We start from the raw sequence: 17,184 nt of genomic DNA, 5'->3' as shown, positions 1-17,184 counted from the left end.
CATTTTAGAAGAGAGAATGCTAGTGTCATAGTGCGATTTCCCCAGTATTGACTGACCGTTAGACAAAAACAAGAAAGTCAGATTAAAATAGGAAACATTATATTGCACACAAATAATTTAAAATACATTGGCAATAAATAAATGTATTTGAGTCTTTATTTTTATTAAGTTACAAGGCCATTTGCAGAACCAATGCAGCAATCTATAATGCCATTAACAGTTGTCTTGTCTCATTGATTTAATACATTTATAAGCAGAGTGATAGTTAGCAATTTGCTATCTTACATTTGCAGTGGACATAGAATAATGGATATATGGAAATGATTACATGATTGTAATCTCATTGTGAGGTTCGAATCATGTCATAAACCACTAGAGAAATTTATATCTGTTAACTTGAACCTCCTCGGGGAGATTGCAACTCAGAAATCGCTCCAGATTTCTTTTTAAAAAAATGTAGCTGTTTCCATGTGGCTCTCACAAATAGCCTGGGGTCTGGAATACAGGTTGTGATATTAGTTGCTAATCCGTCTTATCCCCTTAAGGTCCTCCTCAAGTCTCCTAGTGAGGAAATGATCCAAGTAAACAGATCCAGATCATCGGATCCGTTAGCAAACTCTGGGGGTGGTTTAGGGGTCATTGAAACTGCTTGAAAGATTCAGGCAACAGATCAGAAAAATTCCACATGAAAAGATTGACACTAACTATGGCAGTTGATGGCGCAACAGCTAAAATGTGATGGATATGTACTGGATTATGAAAATCAGTCTATTTTATATCAGTCAGTTTCAGTGATAAAATAGTGAGCATTGCAACAGCTGGCATTCTGTATGTCCCATCTTGTTGGATCCATTATTCCCCTAACATGCGTAGATTAACAATAAGTTTGCTCCCTTTAACCAAGCTGGTCTCCTCCTGACTACTCAATCCACGATTTGATTTGATTTGATTTATTGTAGCCACGTGTACCTAAGTACAGAGAAAAGCTTTGTTTGCGAACAGAACAGGCAGATCTTTGCATACAAGAACATACAGATCAGAGCATGCTTAAACAGTGAGGCATACAGGTTACACTGCAAAGAGGTGGATGAAGCAAGATCAACATTAACAAGATCAACATTATTTGAAGTCAGAGAGTCTATTTATCAGTCTAATAAGGGTAGGGAAGAAGTTATTCTTCAACCTGTTGATGCATGTGTTCAAACTTCCACCCTCTATAACAACACTTGGCTTATTTTTGTCATGAAACCCACCTTAGTCCTGAGTCAACTCAAAACCCAATGACTAATTTGGTAAATGTTTTACCATGGCTGATGGTTAACTGACATTGCCAACAGCTCCCTTGATAATTTGCAACTCTCCCATTCAAATCTGTTGCTATTTCATACACTCAATGCTGGTTTCATTTCCAACCATGACATGATCTCCAGTATTTTCCTCTCTGAGGACATTGACCATGTTGAATTAGAAATGTGATAGTATCACATCTAAAGTAATACAAGAGGAGGCCTGATCATCCAGTGGGGCAGGTAGTATACAGGGACATCACTAAGATTGGTGATGCTCAGATTGCTGCTGCTTGCCACTCAAACATCATCTTAATTAACTCCACTTCCACCCCCACAATGTGTTGTGTTGATTTTTCTTTGTGTCTGAGCTTGTTGTTCGTCATTCTTCCTGCACTGATAAGCAGCCTCTGGGAAGTGACCGGATCTCCCAACCCTACAGGTCGTAAACATGTGTGACTGTGCACCAATCCTGCATAATCCTGCCTCGTCAGACACCAGCAGAATATACGCGGCCAGAAACCATATTGGCCATGATGTAATTTATGGGATTTCTACCAACCTAGCTCTCTTACTCTATCACTTTGCATCTGGTTTCTGCTCTAATCAGAGTATTGAAATTGTCCTGGTCAAAGGATCCAGCTAAAAACGTTAGACCTCAACCTGCCACTGAGCTTTTTACTGAGCTGGCAGCTTCCATACACAGCCAGGGGGCACACTGGCAGCTGTTAAATCATCCCCAGTTGGGGCCTAAGTTCCTTACATTAGCTGCAACCCTGCAGGACTGGAATATTCGATCTGTTTCTCTGGAATATGTCCTGGCAATGGGAATGCATTAGGGAACCGGCCTGATCATGGTCCCTACAAAGCCACGACAGCAGGGCCCGGAGATATTCAGCCCACTTTCTTTGCCACTATGACACCGATACTTTTGATCCTGTCTGCTGTGCAGCATCAATCAACAGACAGAACAGAGGGTTCTTGTAACATATCACGGGCAAGACTAATACCAACCTGTTTCCCTTTCAATACCTCATTTGCAGCCTCTTCTAACCTGAAATCCAGTTTACACTTTTTTTTTGTGACACCACTTGTGTAACTGGGACAAAATCCTCAGTAGTCCTGAATTTAAAGACAAGACCTACCTCCCACGATCTTTACTGATATTCATATTCTTAAAACATATTTCTCCAACCATACCTTCAGTCATCTCTTCTTGATCAACATCATGTCATTAGTCTGAAGGCAGAATCTTCCCAGCTCTTGAACGACACGGGCCATAATTGGAGAAATCAGGTGTGTCAAAAACAAAAAGTACCATGTGGCACCAAGTGTTGAACAGTCAGATGAGTTTCTTGATAGTCACCAGCATGATGCCTATCTGAAGGCATTAGCTTGCATTAACATCTCCTTATTGTTTAATATCATCTCATTACTATACTCTTTCCCATTCCCCACCTGCTGGATAGAAACTAAATGGTGACAATTACTGACATGAGAGTTATTTGGAGACTCCAGCTCACTAGTTGCTCATCCAGACTTCCATCTTGGATACACAACACTAACTTCTTCAGGCATGCTCCATGGGCAGCACCTACGTGCACCATTATCCACAGACCTTGGCATCTGACATCTACCAGATGACTGCAATGTCATGGCACACCTCAGATCCACCTACACTAAGGTTCAGCATTGCCACACTACACTTTAGGCACACAAGTGCCTTTCATCACTGTGCTGCTGCTAGGGTACTTTGGGTGCAGAATGGGCACCGATCTCATCAATTGGACAAGGTAGCATCTCGGGACTGCGTACTCACTCACTATGGACCTCTTTTGATATTCACAGTATCCCTGCCCTGCCTTGTCTTGTCTTTTGGCCCATCCCCTCAGCGACTCTTTAAAGGTTCACAGTACTTATGTCTTGGCGTGCTGTTAGCTCAGGCACAGCAGTTGCCATCAGTCAAGAGATGGACGTTACAGTATGGTGCCGTGATGAATCAATCTCACACCTTCACCAGGCACCTACATATGCCCCGCAAACACAGTGCTTGTGCATCAGCCAAATGGCCATGTCTCAAAGTTGAAGGGGGGGTCCTCAGACAAGTTGAGGGGGGCCTGTCATCAGGCAGGGTGTCCTGGTACAGATAGTCAAGGGCATTGTGTAATCTCAGAGCAGGAGCTTTGGCAGGATCAGTCCACCACTTGGAGGAAGTGGGGAAATTCAATGCTGCAATTGGAGGCAGCAACTTGGGATGCACAGGGATAAGGATGGTGAAGGGGGACTTTGGAAATGTAATGGACAAAGACACTAGTACATTGGAGGAATACTGTGGGAGGCAGTGTTACAGGTGGACAGCACCACAACAGCCTCAGTGACAGGGGTGGGGGGCAAGGAGTGGGGCAGGGGAAGAGTTTGCAGCATGATGCTGGGAAAGACTAAACTGTAGGGAGGGGCCTCAGGGATAGGGATCAACGTTGCAGCCATAATTCCAGATGAAGTGTGAGAACTTGTGGGGGATCGGTACTGATGGGCGGTACAGGGAGTGCCAGGAAGAAAGGGACATAGCAATTCGGGGGCCCCTGATGAGCAGGCTGAGCCTAGGACTCCCGCTGCCAAGTGTTGCCTTCCAGATTCACTCGACCCCAAAATGCAAACTGTCAATGGAAAACAAAGACCACATCCAGAGTGGCGGGAGGGAGTCACTCATTCCTGTCCCAACACACACAGGCTCCATCTGTGAGGAACTGGAGGCCCGAAAAGGAGCAATCGCATCAATCAGACATTTTCACAGCACATCGGAGTCATCTGTAATCACAGCATGGTGTATGGGAAATGTATGCAGGGTCCAACTGTGTGGGGGACAAATGCTGCTCACGAGCACTCTCAGCCATGTCACTGCTCATTGCAGGTTGAAGATGGACATCTCAGTGAAGCAGAAATAATCCAGGTGACCTTAAAAGTAGCAGCTGTGGCCCACAAAATACAAAGTGAATCCAGGGTCTCAGAAGCTGCACATGGGCATTGAGTTGATTCCCTCTCACCCTGACCTGTAAGAATTCTGCACCCTGCTCTTATGTAAAATGCTGTCTTTTTTGGGTAATGTGGGGCTGGGATTCAAACATAGAATATTCTTTTATTGTCACATGTACTCCAGTAGAGAAATACAGGAGTACAGTGAAAGGTTTTTATAATGGCTGCCTTTAATGGTGCCATCTTATGTAAAGTACTTAGGCAGAAATCTTGCAGAGTATAAAAAAAGTGTTGTTACAGAATAAGAAAGAATATAGGTTAGCATGAAACAGTGAAGGAGTCCAGATGATAAGTGACTGTAAGCGCTTCAGTTCCTGTCTGTGCCCACAGGCTCCAGAGCATAAGGCTATATTGCTTCCACATGCCAGCCTATATCCAGGACTCACTCTGCCACCACTCAGGGAATTGCTGTTCCCGGGCAGAACTCATCCCATGTTCGCTCTGCCATGGGACTTAGCCCATGCTCACTCTGTTCCCCTGCAGAACTCAGCCCGCGCTGACCCTGCCGTTGTACTCAGTCTGTGCTCACTCTGCTCTGCCACGGGACACATCATGCTCACCCCACTCCTTGACTCCACGCTCCAGGTATGGCAGGGTGGGGGGAGTTTGAAGAAAAGCTATGCACAGGAGAAAAAGAGAAGGAAAAGAGAATGGGACTGCCGAACAGAGGAGCTCCAACCAAAGCATCCTACTCTGCTGCCATCTTGAGAGCCAGTACCAGGAATCCTGGGATATTCGTGCAGGACCTTCCACCCACAGTGAATGGGAGATAGGACAAGTGGGGTGCCAATGGAACACAGTTACTGAGGTGAGATTGGCATGATTGCTCATGAAGACCCCCTGGACTGGACAGAGAAAAACCCTCCACAAAATGCAACAAAAATGACACTTAACCATACAGTAAGATTCGGCCTTGAGACTTTGGTCTTTTCCTTCGGTTGGTGGTGGATTAACCACCTGCCTGAAACACCAGGCAACTTCAAATGCCATTGAGGTGAAGTTTGCCACCATCACTAAATTTAAAATTTGGCCTATAATCACTGAAAGTTTAATCAGCAATTGTGAAATAATATGGTCAGTGTTCATTGTACAAAATTACAGATCACAGAGAACCATAAACACACAATTCCAGGCCAATTTCACACAATTTCAACTGCAGATGGTTTGATGCTCCAAGGAATGCTCAGAGACAAGATACAATTGCCAAAAAAAATTGTCAAGAATCATATTGTACCTCGCATGCACTATTTTATTACTTAACAATTTTATCCAGATTCTCAGCTTTGGAAATAATGCACATGCAATGCCAAATGAAAACTACTGATACCTATCATTAGAGTTCATCAAGATGACAGCCATGCACTTTAGATGTCACTTACCACTTGAAATTGAAGCTTCAAGTCAAAGTTTGTGAGTACCTTGGACATGGAAGTTTAAGTGGGAGGGTGTAAACCACAATTAAATTGTCTCCAAATCCCAAACAGCATTTTTGCTGTTTAAATAGAATCAGAAGCTATCTCTCTCTCCCACTGAGTAAGAACACCAACAATACTCTAAGCAGATGATATTCATTGGCATGCAAGTGAAATACTGTGAATATACAGAAACCAATGAAAAGTCACAGTGGGTCTGACAGCATCAGTGGAGAGAGAAACAGAATTCATCTTTCAGGGCAATGAAATTGTCAATGCAACTGTATCGAATCATGGTCAGGCTGCATTCACAGTCGTGTCGTACCTAAGGGATGTTGTGCTTGTCATAGAGGGAATGCAACAAAAGTTCATCAAACAGACTCTTGGGATGACAGCTTGTCGAGAGAGGAGACATTAAGGAAAATGGGCCTGTGTTCACTAAAGTTTAAAAGAATGAGACGTGATCTTATTGAAACACAGAATTCTTACAGGGCTCGGCAGGACAAAAGCAGGAAGAATGCATGCCCTGGATTACATCAAGAGTGCTGTGTATAGAGGGGAGTCGAAAACCAGTTTCAAAAGAAGAGGTAGGCCATTTACAGATGTCAAAACTATGAAAAAACAAAGGAGAAATAATAACAGCAACCAGAGTGTGTCACTTGGTGTTTAGACAATAGGAAGACAAGTGGAATTTTTACCCAAAGATGTCTTTTACAACTACAGCAGGACTTGAGGACTGTGAAAGCTTCTCATTACGATTTGATGAAGCCTTCAACATGACCAACATAGCCCAGGCCATTGTGCTTATGGTTTTTCAAGACATAACAACTAAAGAGGACTTTGTGACCCTTATGCCCCTTAAAGATGGTGCAAAGGGTGAGGATATCCAGAACAACTTGAAAAGGTACATGCCTGAGATAAGCATTCCAATCAAGAAACTTGTTTCCATTTCACTGATGGTCCACTGGCTTTGCTTAATGCAAACAAAGGCTTTGCTGCATTTTCCAGAAATGATCCTATTTTCAATGTTGTCATTGACCATTGTGTGATCCATCAGTAAGCAGTAGCAAGTAAGGCCATGAACTTTTCTCATGCAATGAAAGTTATTGTTAAGATTGTAAACTTGATTTGATCAAGAGCCCTTCAGCACTGCTAGTTTAAATCCTTTCCTTGGCAACTCATTGAACTAATCCTCCATGATAATGTGAGGTGGTGAAGTAGAGGGAAGGTCCTGCAAAGATTTCTAGAAGCCTGAAATCGTCTCTTTTCACGAATTGAGGAATGAAGTGCGCACTGAGCTGAGAGACAATTGAAGTTCGCTCAATTTCAGAATCCTAACAGACGTAATATCAAAACTGAATGAACTTTGAACTGCAGGGAGATGTAGCACATAGGATCAGTGCTGTGAATGCATTCAAACTGAAATTGGGTCTGTGATCCTCCCCAATTAAGAAAACTCCACAACACTTCCCGGGTTTGGAGAGGATGTGAGGAACAAAAGTCAAAAAAAAATGGTTCCACCCAAAAAACGCTCAGTGCCGACCTGGGGAAGTGAAGGGAAGAAATCAACATGTGATTTCAGAAATTTGAGAATTGGAGGTGGGATGGCCAATTAATTGGGTGGGATGGGATGGTATTCCTAAACTCCAGCACCGCCCTGCCTCCACTGGAATTCAAATCAAGTGGGCAGAAAGGTCCACAGTCAGTCTGGCTCACCACTAATTCAGGCTTTTAAGTGGCTTCAAGGACCATTGTGAAGGCCTGAGCTCATGGCCTCTGGCATTAACCCAGGTGCAGGTGAGTTTGTTGCCATGCAGCAGACCTGTGGGTGGGGGGAGTTGGGATGTATTCCCAGTCAAAAGACTGGAAATATGGCAGGGGCTTGCCCATGATAGTCACCCACTTGACCTTATCTCTCTCCTCGCCTGACCCCTCTCCCTACAATGGAGAAAGTGAGGACTACAGATGCTGGAAATTAGAGTTGTAAGTGTGATGCTGGAAAAGCACAACAGGTCAGGCAGCATCTGAGGAGCAGGAGAATCGATGTTTTGGGCAAAAGCCCTTGAAACGTCGATTCTCCTACTCCTCAGATGTTGCCTGACCTGCAGTGCTTTTACAGTACTACACTCTCGACCCTCTCCCTGCAATCCCAAACTCCAGAAATGACCCCCACTGCCCCACCCATACAAATGTCACCTTGGTCCTCTCTGATTCTGGAGTTCCTTCTGACAGTAGCCATCCTATTCCTCTGGCTGAGTGTGAGAGCTGCTGGTTTCTGTCTGACTGAGTGGCAGCTCTCACTGAGTAGGACATCTGACCCCAGTCAGCAAGCTTTGGGTTAAAGAGTCAGCACCAAGTCTCTCCAGCTGCTCTGAGGAGACCCCCAACATGTCAGTAGGTTTCCACACATTATTTAGAGTCATACAGTCATAAAGATGTATAGCATGGGAACAGACCCTTCGGTCCAAGCCGTCCATGCCGACCAGATATCCCAACCCAATCTAGTCCCACCTGCCAGCACCCAGTCCATATCCCTCCAATCCCTTCCTATCCATATACCCAACCAGATGTGTTTTAAATATTGCAATTGTACTAGCCTCTGCCACTTCCTCTAGCAGCCCATTTCACACACGCACCACCCTCTGCGTGAAAAAGTTGCCCCTTTGGACTCTTTTATATCTTTCCCCTGTAACCAATGTTCTGTACAGCAGCAACATGACCCCCCCAATTCCTGTACTCACTACTCTGACCAATAAAGGAAAGAATACCAAACGCCTTCTTCACTATTTCTAAACTTTACTTCAGTTGCTGAAGCAAATCATCAAATTTCAGGCTGTCAAAGGAACTCAAATCAAGGAAAGGTGTTTAAAAAAATGTAACAGCCTTTAATGAAAATGGAGTTACATAGTGATCAGTCCCATTGTGAACTTTGTCATGGTTTCTTACATCATTAACAAATTTGGAAGTGAATTTCACAGCTTACAAAGTGTGAAAAGAGATTTCCCTTGTCCTGAATCTCTTACATTTAAGCTTGTATCTGTAGTCGCTCAGACTAGATCTTAGAGCTACTAGAAACAGCTTCTCCTCAGGCATGTTACCCCATCTTTTCATAATTTTGAATACTTTTGTCAAATATTTTGACACATTTATGTTACCTCATAGCAAGCAATGTTGCGAAGAAATCTGAATTGTTAGCCTGAAAACATTTGGTGGCCATGTGTTAGAGAGAGACCAGCGAGGCTAAGGAAACTTCCCTACGGGCCAGAAACAAGCTGACATTTGCTGGAGAAGAATCTCAGACTGGGGAAACATCCTGGCAATGGCAACACTGTTTATTTCTGCGGCGAGATCAGGTTGTGCCAATGCGGCAAATGAGGAACAGGTTATTTTTACATGTCACAGAACATTACTGAGCTGAAAAATTGCAATGTTATTTTTGTTTCAAATGCTTCATTGATGGAAGAAGTGACCAGAAATCTCAAACCCACACAGTTCACGTGAGGGAAAAGGGACAGGGAGAAAACACTGAAGAATTGAATTTCATAGAATCTGCGAAGAACCAACACAGTTAGCCTGAAGAGTAAAGGCAATTCGACACCATCCTGTAATCAGCAGTTGGATATGTACTGACTGCAATAAACCCTCTGATGGACATAGTTTTCTGAAGATAAATCTTTACTGGAAGGCTAGAATGTTGTCAACATGTTGCAATTTAGAGATTGCAACCTTTGAATCTTCTTGGCCAATTTGAATCGCATTAAACCATGGAGAAATGCTTTCCTTTTACACAAACAATAATCAGAAGAATAATTGAGTGACTGTCTAAGTCATAGAGTTTGGTTTGCTTTGTTGCCTTTAGTGCCTTCCTTAAGCTTAATAGCGGCAGCTGAAGGTTGGTGCTTCTAGTGAGTGAGCTCATTTAAAATGCAAAATGGTGGATGGACCTTAATAATGATACATGGTTGGTTGGAATGTTATGACGGCAAATTGTGTTTCATTAGGACTAATTTTATTTGCACCGTTAAATTGGATTTGATTGCAGCACCTAGTTTCCAATCAATGGCTTTGTGGTACTGTGAGTAAACTATTAATCCAGAGACCCAGGTAACATTCGAGAGAGTTGGGGTTGAATCCTACCATGGCAGATGGTGGAATTCAAATTCAAAAATCTAGAATTAAGAGTCTAATGGTGATCATCTAACCCATGTCAATTTTTGGGAAAAAAGCCATCTCGTTCACCAATGCCTGTAGGGAAGAAAGCTGCCCCTGTCTGAATTATATATGAATCCAGACTCCCAGCAATGTGGTTGACTCTTAAATGCTCTCTGGATAATTAGGGATGGGTAATAAATGCTGGCCATGAATTCCATGAAAGAATTTTTAAAAGGTAGAATTTGAACTTGATAAAAACCTGGAATGAAGAGTCGGATGCCACCATGAGACTACTGTCAATTGTCAGGAAAAACCCATCTGGGCCACTAACGTCCTTCAGGGAATCATTGGCTGACCTTATCTGGTCTGGCCTACATGTGACTCTAGATCCACAGCAATGTGATTAACTCTGAACTGTCCTCTGGGCAATAACTGCTGGCCAAGCCAGTGACACCCACAACTCAGGAATAATTCTTTAGAAACAATATTAACATTGTTTTCTTCCACCCACGTTTTATTACTCTGTTTCCTGCTCAACTTCTCAGTTTTAAAATACTCATCTTTGTATTCAAATTCTTCTTTCATTTCACTTTTCCCCATCTCTTCACCATCCTGAAGTTCACAGTCAGTCGAGAATTCCCTCACCTTGACTTAGCACATCACATAATCTCTCATTTTTCTTGCTGTTTATTTTCCATATGGCTTCTACAAAACAGTTATTTTTTTCCTTCAATGCTAAAAATGGCATGTGTGAATGGAATCTATTGCTAATGCTTTTCTAAACAGAATGGCCATCCTCTCATTCGTCACCCCTTATTACAGATGAGCAGCTTCGGGCCATTTTGTACAGTCTAAAGCCAATTTCTAATCCTAAACATGTTTTGTAAATTGGTTCAACTCTCCAAAGCCAAAATTTCAGATCATTAAAATCAGAAACATGAAGCATTTGAATCTGACCACCCAGACCACATCTGAAGCAAAATTCAAAGCCAAAGACCTGAAACCAAATCCTAGTATTTCTATATCCTGTATTGCTTGAATAACAGAATGCACACATGTACCCAAAGGATAACTTGAGCCAAGTTTAAATGTAGAAGGAAAAATCAGCTTAGCTGTTGAACAATAATGAGGCATTTTAAAGTTCTCTTCTCTGCCTGTAACAGCTTATTGCAGAAAACCATATCACTTGCAACCAGTTGCAATGTGCTAACCGTACAATGAAGCCTGTTCTCAATATTCCTGTTAGTTACAGCCTTACCATTACATGCAATTTCTGCTGGAACAAAACAGCAAGAAAGATAACTGGTCAGATTAAGACAGTTTCAAAAGTCTCTTAGGATAGTGCAGTCCTGCCTGGAAGGTCTTGGGCGGTGGATAAATATGGAGCCAGAGGCCAATCTTGCTTTAGCATTCAGTTCAGTTCAAATTCATACAAAACAAAGGACTTTATCTTGCTGTCTTTTTTTCTGCTGCTGTTTACACATTATTCTGACACAACCCCTCACTATCCTCCTTGAAGACACTTCTTACAATCTGACTCATTGACCAAGCTTGAGGTCACCTGACCTCATACCATCTTATGTGGCTCAGATGTTTTATTATTTTGAAAGTATCACATAAACCTAAGTGCTCATTGTTGTATTCCCCTACCATTCAATAAATCAATGAATCCGTCCAGTGTGGAAACAGGCCATTCGGGCCATTGGGTCCACACCAATCCTCTGAAGATCACCACACCCACTAACCTATCCCTGTCACCCTGCATTTCTCATGGCTAATCCACCTAACCTGCACGTCTTTAAATTGTGGGAGGAAACACCAGCAAAACATGAAAACTCCACACAGTCACCTGAGACTAGGATGAAACCCAGCTCCTTGCTGTAGTTAGGCAGCAGTACTAACCACTGAGCCACCATGGTATTCTTGTGTCTCAAATCTCAGTCAACTAGGAGGAAGTGAGGTCTGCAGATGCTGGAGATCAGAGTTAAGAGTGTAGTGCTGGAAAAGCACAGCAAATCAGGATGAAGGTCTTATGCCCAAAACGTCGATTCTCCTGCTACTTGTAGCAGTCGGAAAGCTACCAAGCTTTCATGACTATGTAAAAATGTGCAGATGTGAAGCAGAAGTAAGCCATTTGAGCCAGCTCTGCCATTGTATAAGATCATAGCTGATTGGATTGTGGCCTTAACTCCATTTTCTTGAAGCCCCTGCACTACGTGGAACACACAAACCAACAGAAGCTGCAGTTCAATATTCCGAGTCACTTCAAACAGGAATGGTGATAGTAAAGGCATGAAACAGAATGAGAGAAAGAAAAGAGTTTGCTTTCATGTATTGTGTTTCATGACCAAAGCAGTTCACAAACAGTGACTATTGTTGCAATGCTTATGTTGCAATGTCAGTGTGGACTTGTTGGGCCGAAGGGCCTGTTTCCACACTGAAAGTAATCTAATCTAATCTAAACATAGTTATGAAGACGGAACTTGACATTTAATTTTTAGGCAGCAAAGTCCTACAAGCAGCAATGTATGAAATGCATTTCTATGACTGGGCAATGTGTTTTAGCAATATTAGTTGAAGGGATAAATATTGGACAGGATACCAGGTAGCTCTGCTGTTCATTTTCAAAATGTGCTGTAAGAGGTAGCACATCCACCAGAGTGGACAGACAGGAATCTCTTTAATCTCTAACCTGAAAGGTCAGTGCTGTAAATGTCAACTCTCCAATACCGAACAAAGTTGTATGCATGATCAATTCCGTGAGTCACTTCTAAAGAAAAAGTTCAGAATGAGATTTCAGAGATCAGTGAACCTCTATTTTAAAGCCAACACTCTGACACATTCGCAGATCACTCAGTTACAAGACTGGGCTGTTTAATCTAAAACCAAGTACACGACATCTCTTAGCCTTAAGGCTTACATAATGTATTTCTGTGCACTAGCGACTGCCAAGATCAAGTACTTTTTCTTAAACTTACCCAGCCCTTACAACCATAAAAGGAAATAATAATGTTATTTATCAATCAATATCCCTTGAAAACAAACATTGATGTGAAAGCAAAGCAAATGTCAAGGGGAGAGATAGTGATATGTGGTTATATCAGTGGACTAGCATTACACACGTCAAGAGAATTTGTTTGGATGCGTGTCCTACAATGGCAATTGGTGGATATGAAATTTAACTACTAAATTAACCAAATTAATAAAGAAATCTGTAATTGAATAGTGACCTTGAAACTATCATCGATTGTCATTCAAAACTTGTCTGGTTCACAAATGTCCTTTAGGGAACAAAATCTGTCCTTACACTTGACTCCAGGCCCACAGTTATGTAAGTTTGCTCTAAACTACTCTCTCAAATGTCCCAGCAAGTTACTCGATTCAGGGATAATGACAGATGGGTAATGAATGCCAGCCTTACCAATGACACACACATCCCAGGAGAGAATGTTTTTTTAATTAGCTTTCTCCACAGGGTAGCGCTGTGTTTATCAGTTTAGTCAAACAAAGTCAGTATAAATGCAAGTCACTTGAAGTGACTTGAAGTTTCAATGTTTAAATATTACCACAGTGAAGTGACAATTAAATACTTACCACAGTATGCTTTTCAATGAAAACAACATACTCCAATTTCTGGAAACGTTCCTTAATGATTGTTGAAAATAAAAGTAGGGGCATACTATGATAATAGCTTGTATTCAGTTGATTATAACAGTTTAAACATTTTCCCTTCATCCCTAAACGAGAAAAATGCTTTCGACACAAAACCTGGCTGTTTGCATCTGAGATCTATTTTGTTGCAAACCGAGGGTACACTTTTTACAGAATTAACCTCAGTTTGTTGCAACTATCATCCCTTTAATTAGCATTTGATTATTAACTGCATATGGAAGTGTAATGAAAAGCTATAATGAAAAAGAAAGCCCATCAGAAGCTCTTGAGAGGGGGTTAGAAAAAGTTAAACCAGGTGTTTGTTATTTTCGCACAAGTCTGCAAACTATGAAATAAACTGACTCAATGGCATGCTGCCCAATCTCTATCACTTAAGAGAAGGGAGTCTTTGTTAAAGACAGCAGTCTTAAATATACAGAATTAAAACATGCCCAAGATAAATCAAAGTGCTTTTTACTTTGAAGCTAATATTGTTCCATCTTCCTTTCAGTTTTACTACCATTTAGATCATTATTTTTCTGACAATTTATTATCTTTATAAAGCACGCTTGCTTTAAGTGGATTGTGTTGCCTGAAGGTAACTGGAAAAAGGTCAAGAGGTGGCAGCATATAATACCTATTCAGAATGCAGAAGTAACAGACAGTTCCACAGCCTTCATTACTGCCAGACCAAGGGGCTGAGAGGCCATTGAGCACAGGCAGCTTTCACATTACTGGATGATAATATGTTTCCTTGAATTAATGCTAACTTTATTATCTCAGCCTCATAATGAAAATTAAAAACTCTTTATATGAATGCAATGAATGGTATCTCACATGTTGAAGTCTAAATGATATTTCCACAAGTCATTGCTGAAACTAGCCTCAAAGAATGAAAGGTAAGTCGTTGGTGAAATGCTACACAATATAAATCGATATGTTTTTGACGAGGGGTCACTAACTCTGAAATATTGGCTCTGATTTCTCTCCACAGATGCTGCTAGACCTGCTGAGCCTTCCAGTAATTTCAGTTTTGTTTTTATTTCTGATTTCCAGCATCCGCAGTTCTTTCAGTTTTTAAATTGAGTCCTTATTTCACTAATGATGCTTATCTGGATCCATGTAAGAGCCTCTGTTAGCATCAGAGGGTAGAATATTTTAGTAAGAACACTGTCTCAAAAGGTAATGACAATCAATGAAAATATCTGATATCTATAAACGAATCCCTGTATATCTTGTATTTTACCATGAATGGAATACAAAACTGTCTCTTTTCCTCAGGTGTAATGATATGTGCCATTGTTTATGTCTGTGGAGTCACAGTCATCATTGGAGCTGTCGTTATTGTCATCTTATGCAAGACAAGGTGAGGATCCATTGCCAGCCTGTAGCCTGAAAAGGCTATTCTGTCTAAAGTGAAAATTGGAATGAGGCCGTTGTATGGGTGAAACAGTATGGACTCTCCTTTCTCGTTGGAATGCTGGTTTAAAAGTATTTCAGCATCAGATTTATGTGTCACCCATGGAAATACAATTCCTATTAGCTTTGATTAGGTCAGCCTCAGTTAGGAAGCTTTTTCTATCAATCAGAGTCAAGTTAGAATTGCAATTAAATAAACATGACTGAGTCACTTTACCTCAAAAATAGTTTGGACGAGGGCTGCCATCTTTGTTTTTATGGTGCTGGTTATATCAAATGTGAGATGAGATACCACTGGATTGGTAGGCACTGAGTTTGATGCTCACTAATAGCACGTGAGTAAGGATCACGTCATGTCACATCCCAGTCAGTGAGCTAAGAAACCGAGGGCTACTGCAGGTAACAATGCCATGCCACTGTCATCAGCACAATACCACTTTCTTCCTTCTAAATTTCAAGCTGAAATGAGAAGAGATGCTCTGATGATGCCAAATCCAGGATTTGTGAGCTCAATATTGAGCCAAACATCGAGTAACATTGATGCTTTGTCTGAACAGTAATCACATGTTGCTTGCCATGCACTGACAAGAACTGCACCCTGGGAAAACAACTTGAGGGGAGCTTCTGTGGTTGCCTGCTGTAATGAGGCTAACTCCCTCCACAAGAGGAATTCTGGGCCTTTAACCCCATGCAACAGCTCCCTCTCCCCTCACCCAACCCTACACTTTGGGCCACACTCCAGATAGTGACTCGGGTAGCAGCAGTTAGTGAGCAGCAGTTAGTGCCTCATCTCTATTGTTGTTTTGATATAACAGATGGGTAAGGAGCAGTGATTGAGTATTATGAGGGTATGGATAGTGACAGAGCATTATATGAAGTACTGATTTAGTTAAGGTGGTGGTCATCTGGGAAAATGCCAAAAGTAGCACTTAGATTAACAAATTATTTGGGTGTGTTAAAAGGTTAATAGTGAGCTTAAACAGTGAAATAGTTCTGTCACTGTAAAAAAGGTTTTGATGCTTCTACACCTAAAATGCTATGTATAGTTCCAATAAATGTAGTGTAAAAGGATATTGCCACTGTTCTTTATTTTCTCATGGCATGTGGGTGCTGCTGGCTGGGCCCCTCCCTAATTGCTCTGTTCAAGTTGGTGTTGAGCTGCCATCTTGAACTGCTACAGTCTTTGGGGTAAGGAGGCACTTGAGTGCTGTTTGGGAGGGAACGCCAGCATTTTAACCCAGTAAAAATGAATGATAGTGGCATGATTCCAAAGCAGGGTGCTGTGTGGCTTGGCAGGGAACTTGCAGCAAGTGTTGTTCCTGTGTAGCTGCTGCCTTCATCCCTCTATACGGTAAGGATTGCAGGTTTGAAAGGTTTGATAGGAGGAGCCTTGGTGAATTATGATAATGTGGCATATATGTGACACACAACAATGACAATCTGTTGGTGCTGAGGGAAATGAATGTTGAAGGTGGCATATGGGGTGACAATCAAATAGGTAGTTTGTTTTGCACAGTGTCAAGTTTCCTGCAGATTTTGGAGCTGTACTGATCCAGGGCAAGTGGATAGTATTCCATCACTGTATTCCTGACTTATACCTTTTTGATGGTGGACAGGCATTTGAGAGATGGGGTGAGTTACTTGATAAAGTTACCTGATTGTGACAGCAATCCAGCACCTCATTGATCATGTGAGTAATCAGCTAATGGGGCTGGCTGTTGAAAAGATACAGAAGAGGGGAATCTCAATGATTGAGGGGATGGAAGGATTTTATTACTGGAGAATAGAAGGTTGAGAGTTCCTGTGATTCAAAAGGCAGGCCATTCCAAACCTTTTCTCCATGACAGATGATCTGGTTCTGGAATAAATATTGGCCAGTCTGCTGGAAGCACATTAAATCTGTGAAGATGCATTCCCTTAGTAAATAGATTTTTTAAAAAATTCATTCACGGGAAGAGGGCATCGCTGGCTAGGCCAGCATTTATTACCCAGCCCTATTTGCCCAGCAGGCAGTTAAAAGTTAACCACATTGCTGTGGGGAAGTAACATGTAGGCCAGAGGAAGTAAAGATGGCAGTTTCCTTCCTTAAAGGACATTAGTGAACCAGATTTTTTTTTCTGACAATGGCTGATGGATTCATGGTCATCATTAGACTTTTAATTCCAGAGTTATGTTTTCACATACCACCATCTGCCGCAGTAGCATTCAAACTCAGGTCCCCAGTACATGAG

At 41.9% G+C, this 17,184-nt stretch overlaps 1 protein-coding gene across 1 annotated transcript in view; it reads left to right on the top strand.

The window, feature by feature from the left end:
• The window catches only part of gfral (GDNF family receptor alpha like), a 64,465-nt gene that overhangs the window by 41,478 nt on the left and 5,803 nt on the right, over positions 1–17,184 (top strand). The window contains exon 8 of the mRNA XM_072549769.1: positions 14,816–14,900. Coding sequence (XP_072405870.1) covers positions 14,816–14,900 — 85 coding nt within the window. The remainder of the gene's footprint in view (positions 1–14,815; positions 14,901–17,184) is intronic.

Source organism: Chiloscyllium punctatum, chromosome 3 (genome assembly GCF_047496795.1).
Source record: "Chiloscyllium punctatum isolate Juve2018m chromosome 3, sChiPun1.3, whole genome shotgun sequence".
Lineage (NCBI taxonomy): Eukaryota > Metazoa > Chordata > Chondrichthyes > Orectolobiformes > Hemiscylliidae > Chiloscyllium > Chiloscyllium punctatum.
Note: the sequence above shows the minus strand (reverse complement) of the source record. Positions and strands in the feature narration are given on the sequence as shown.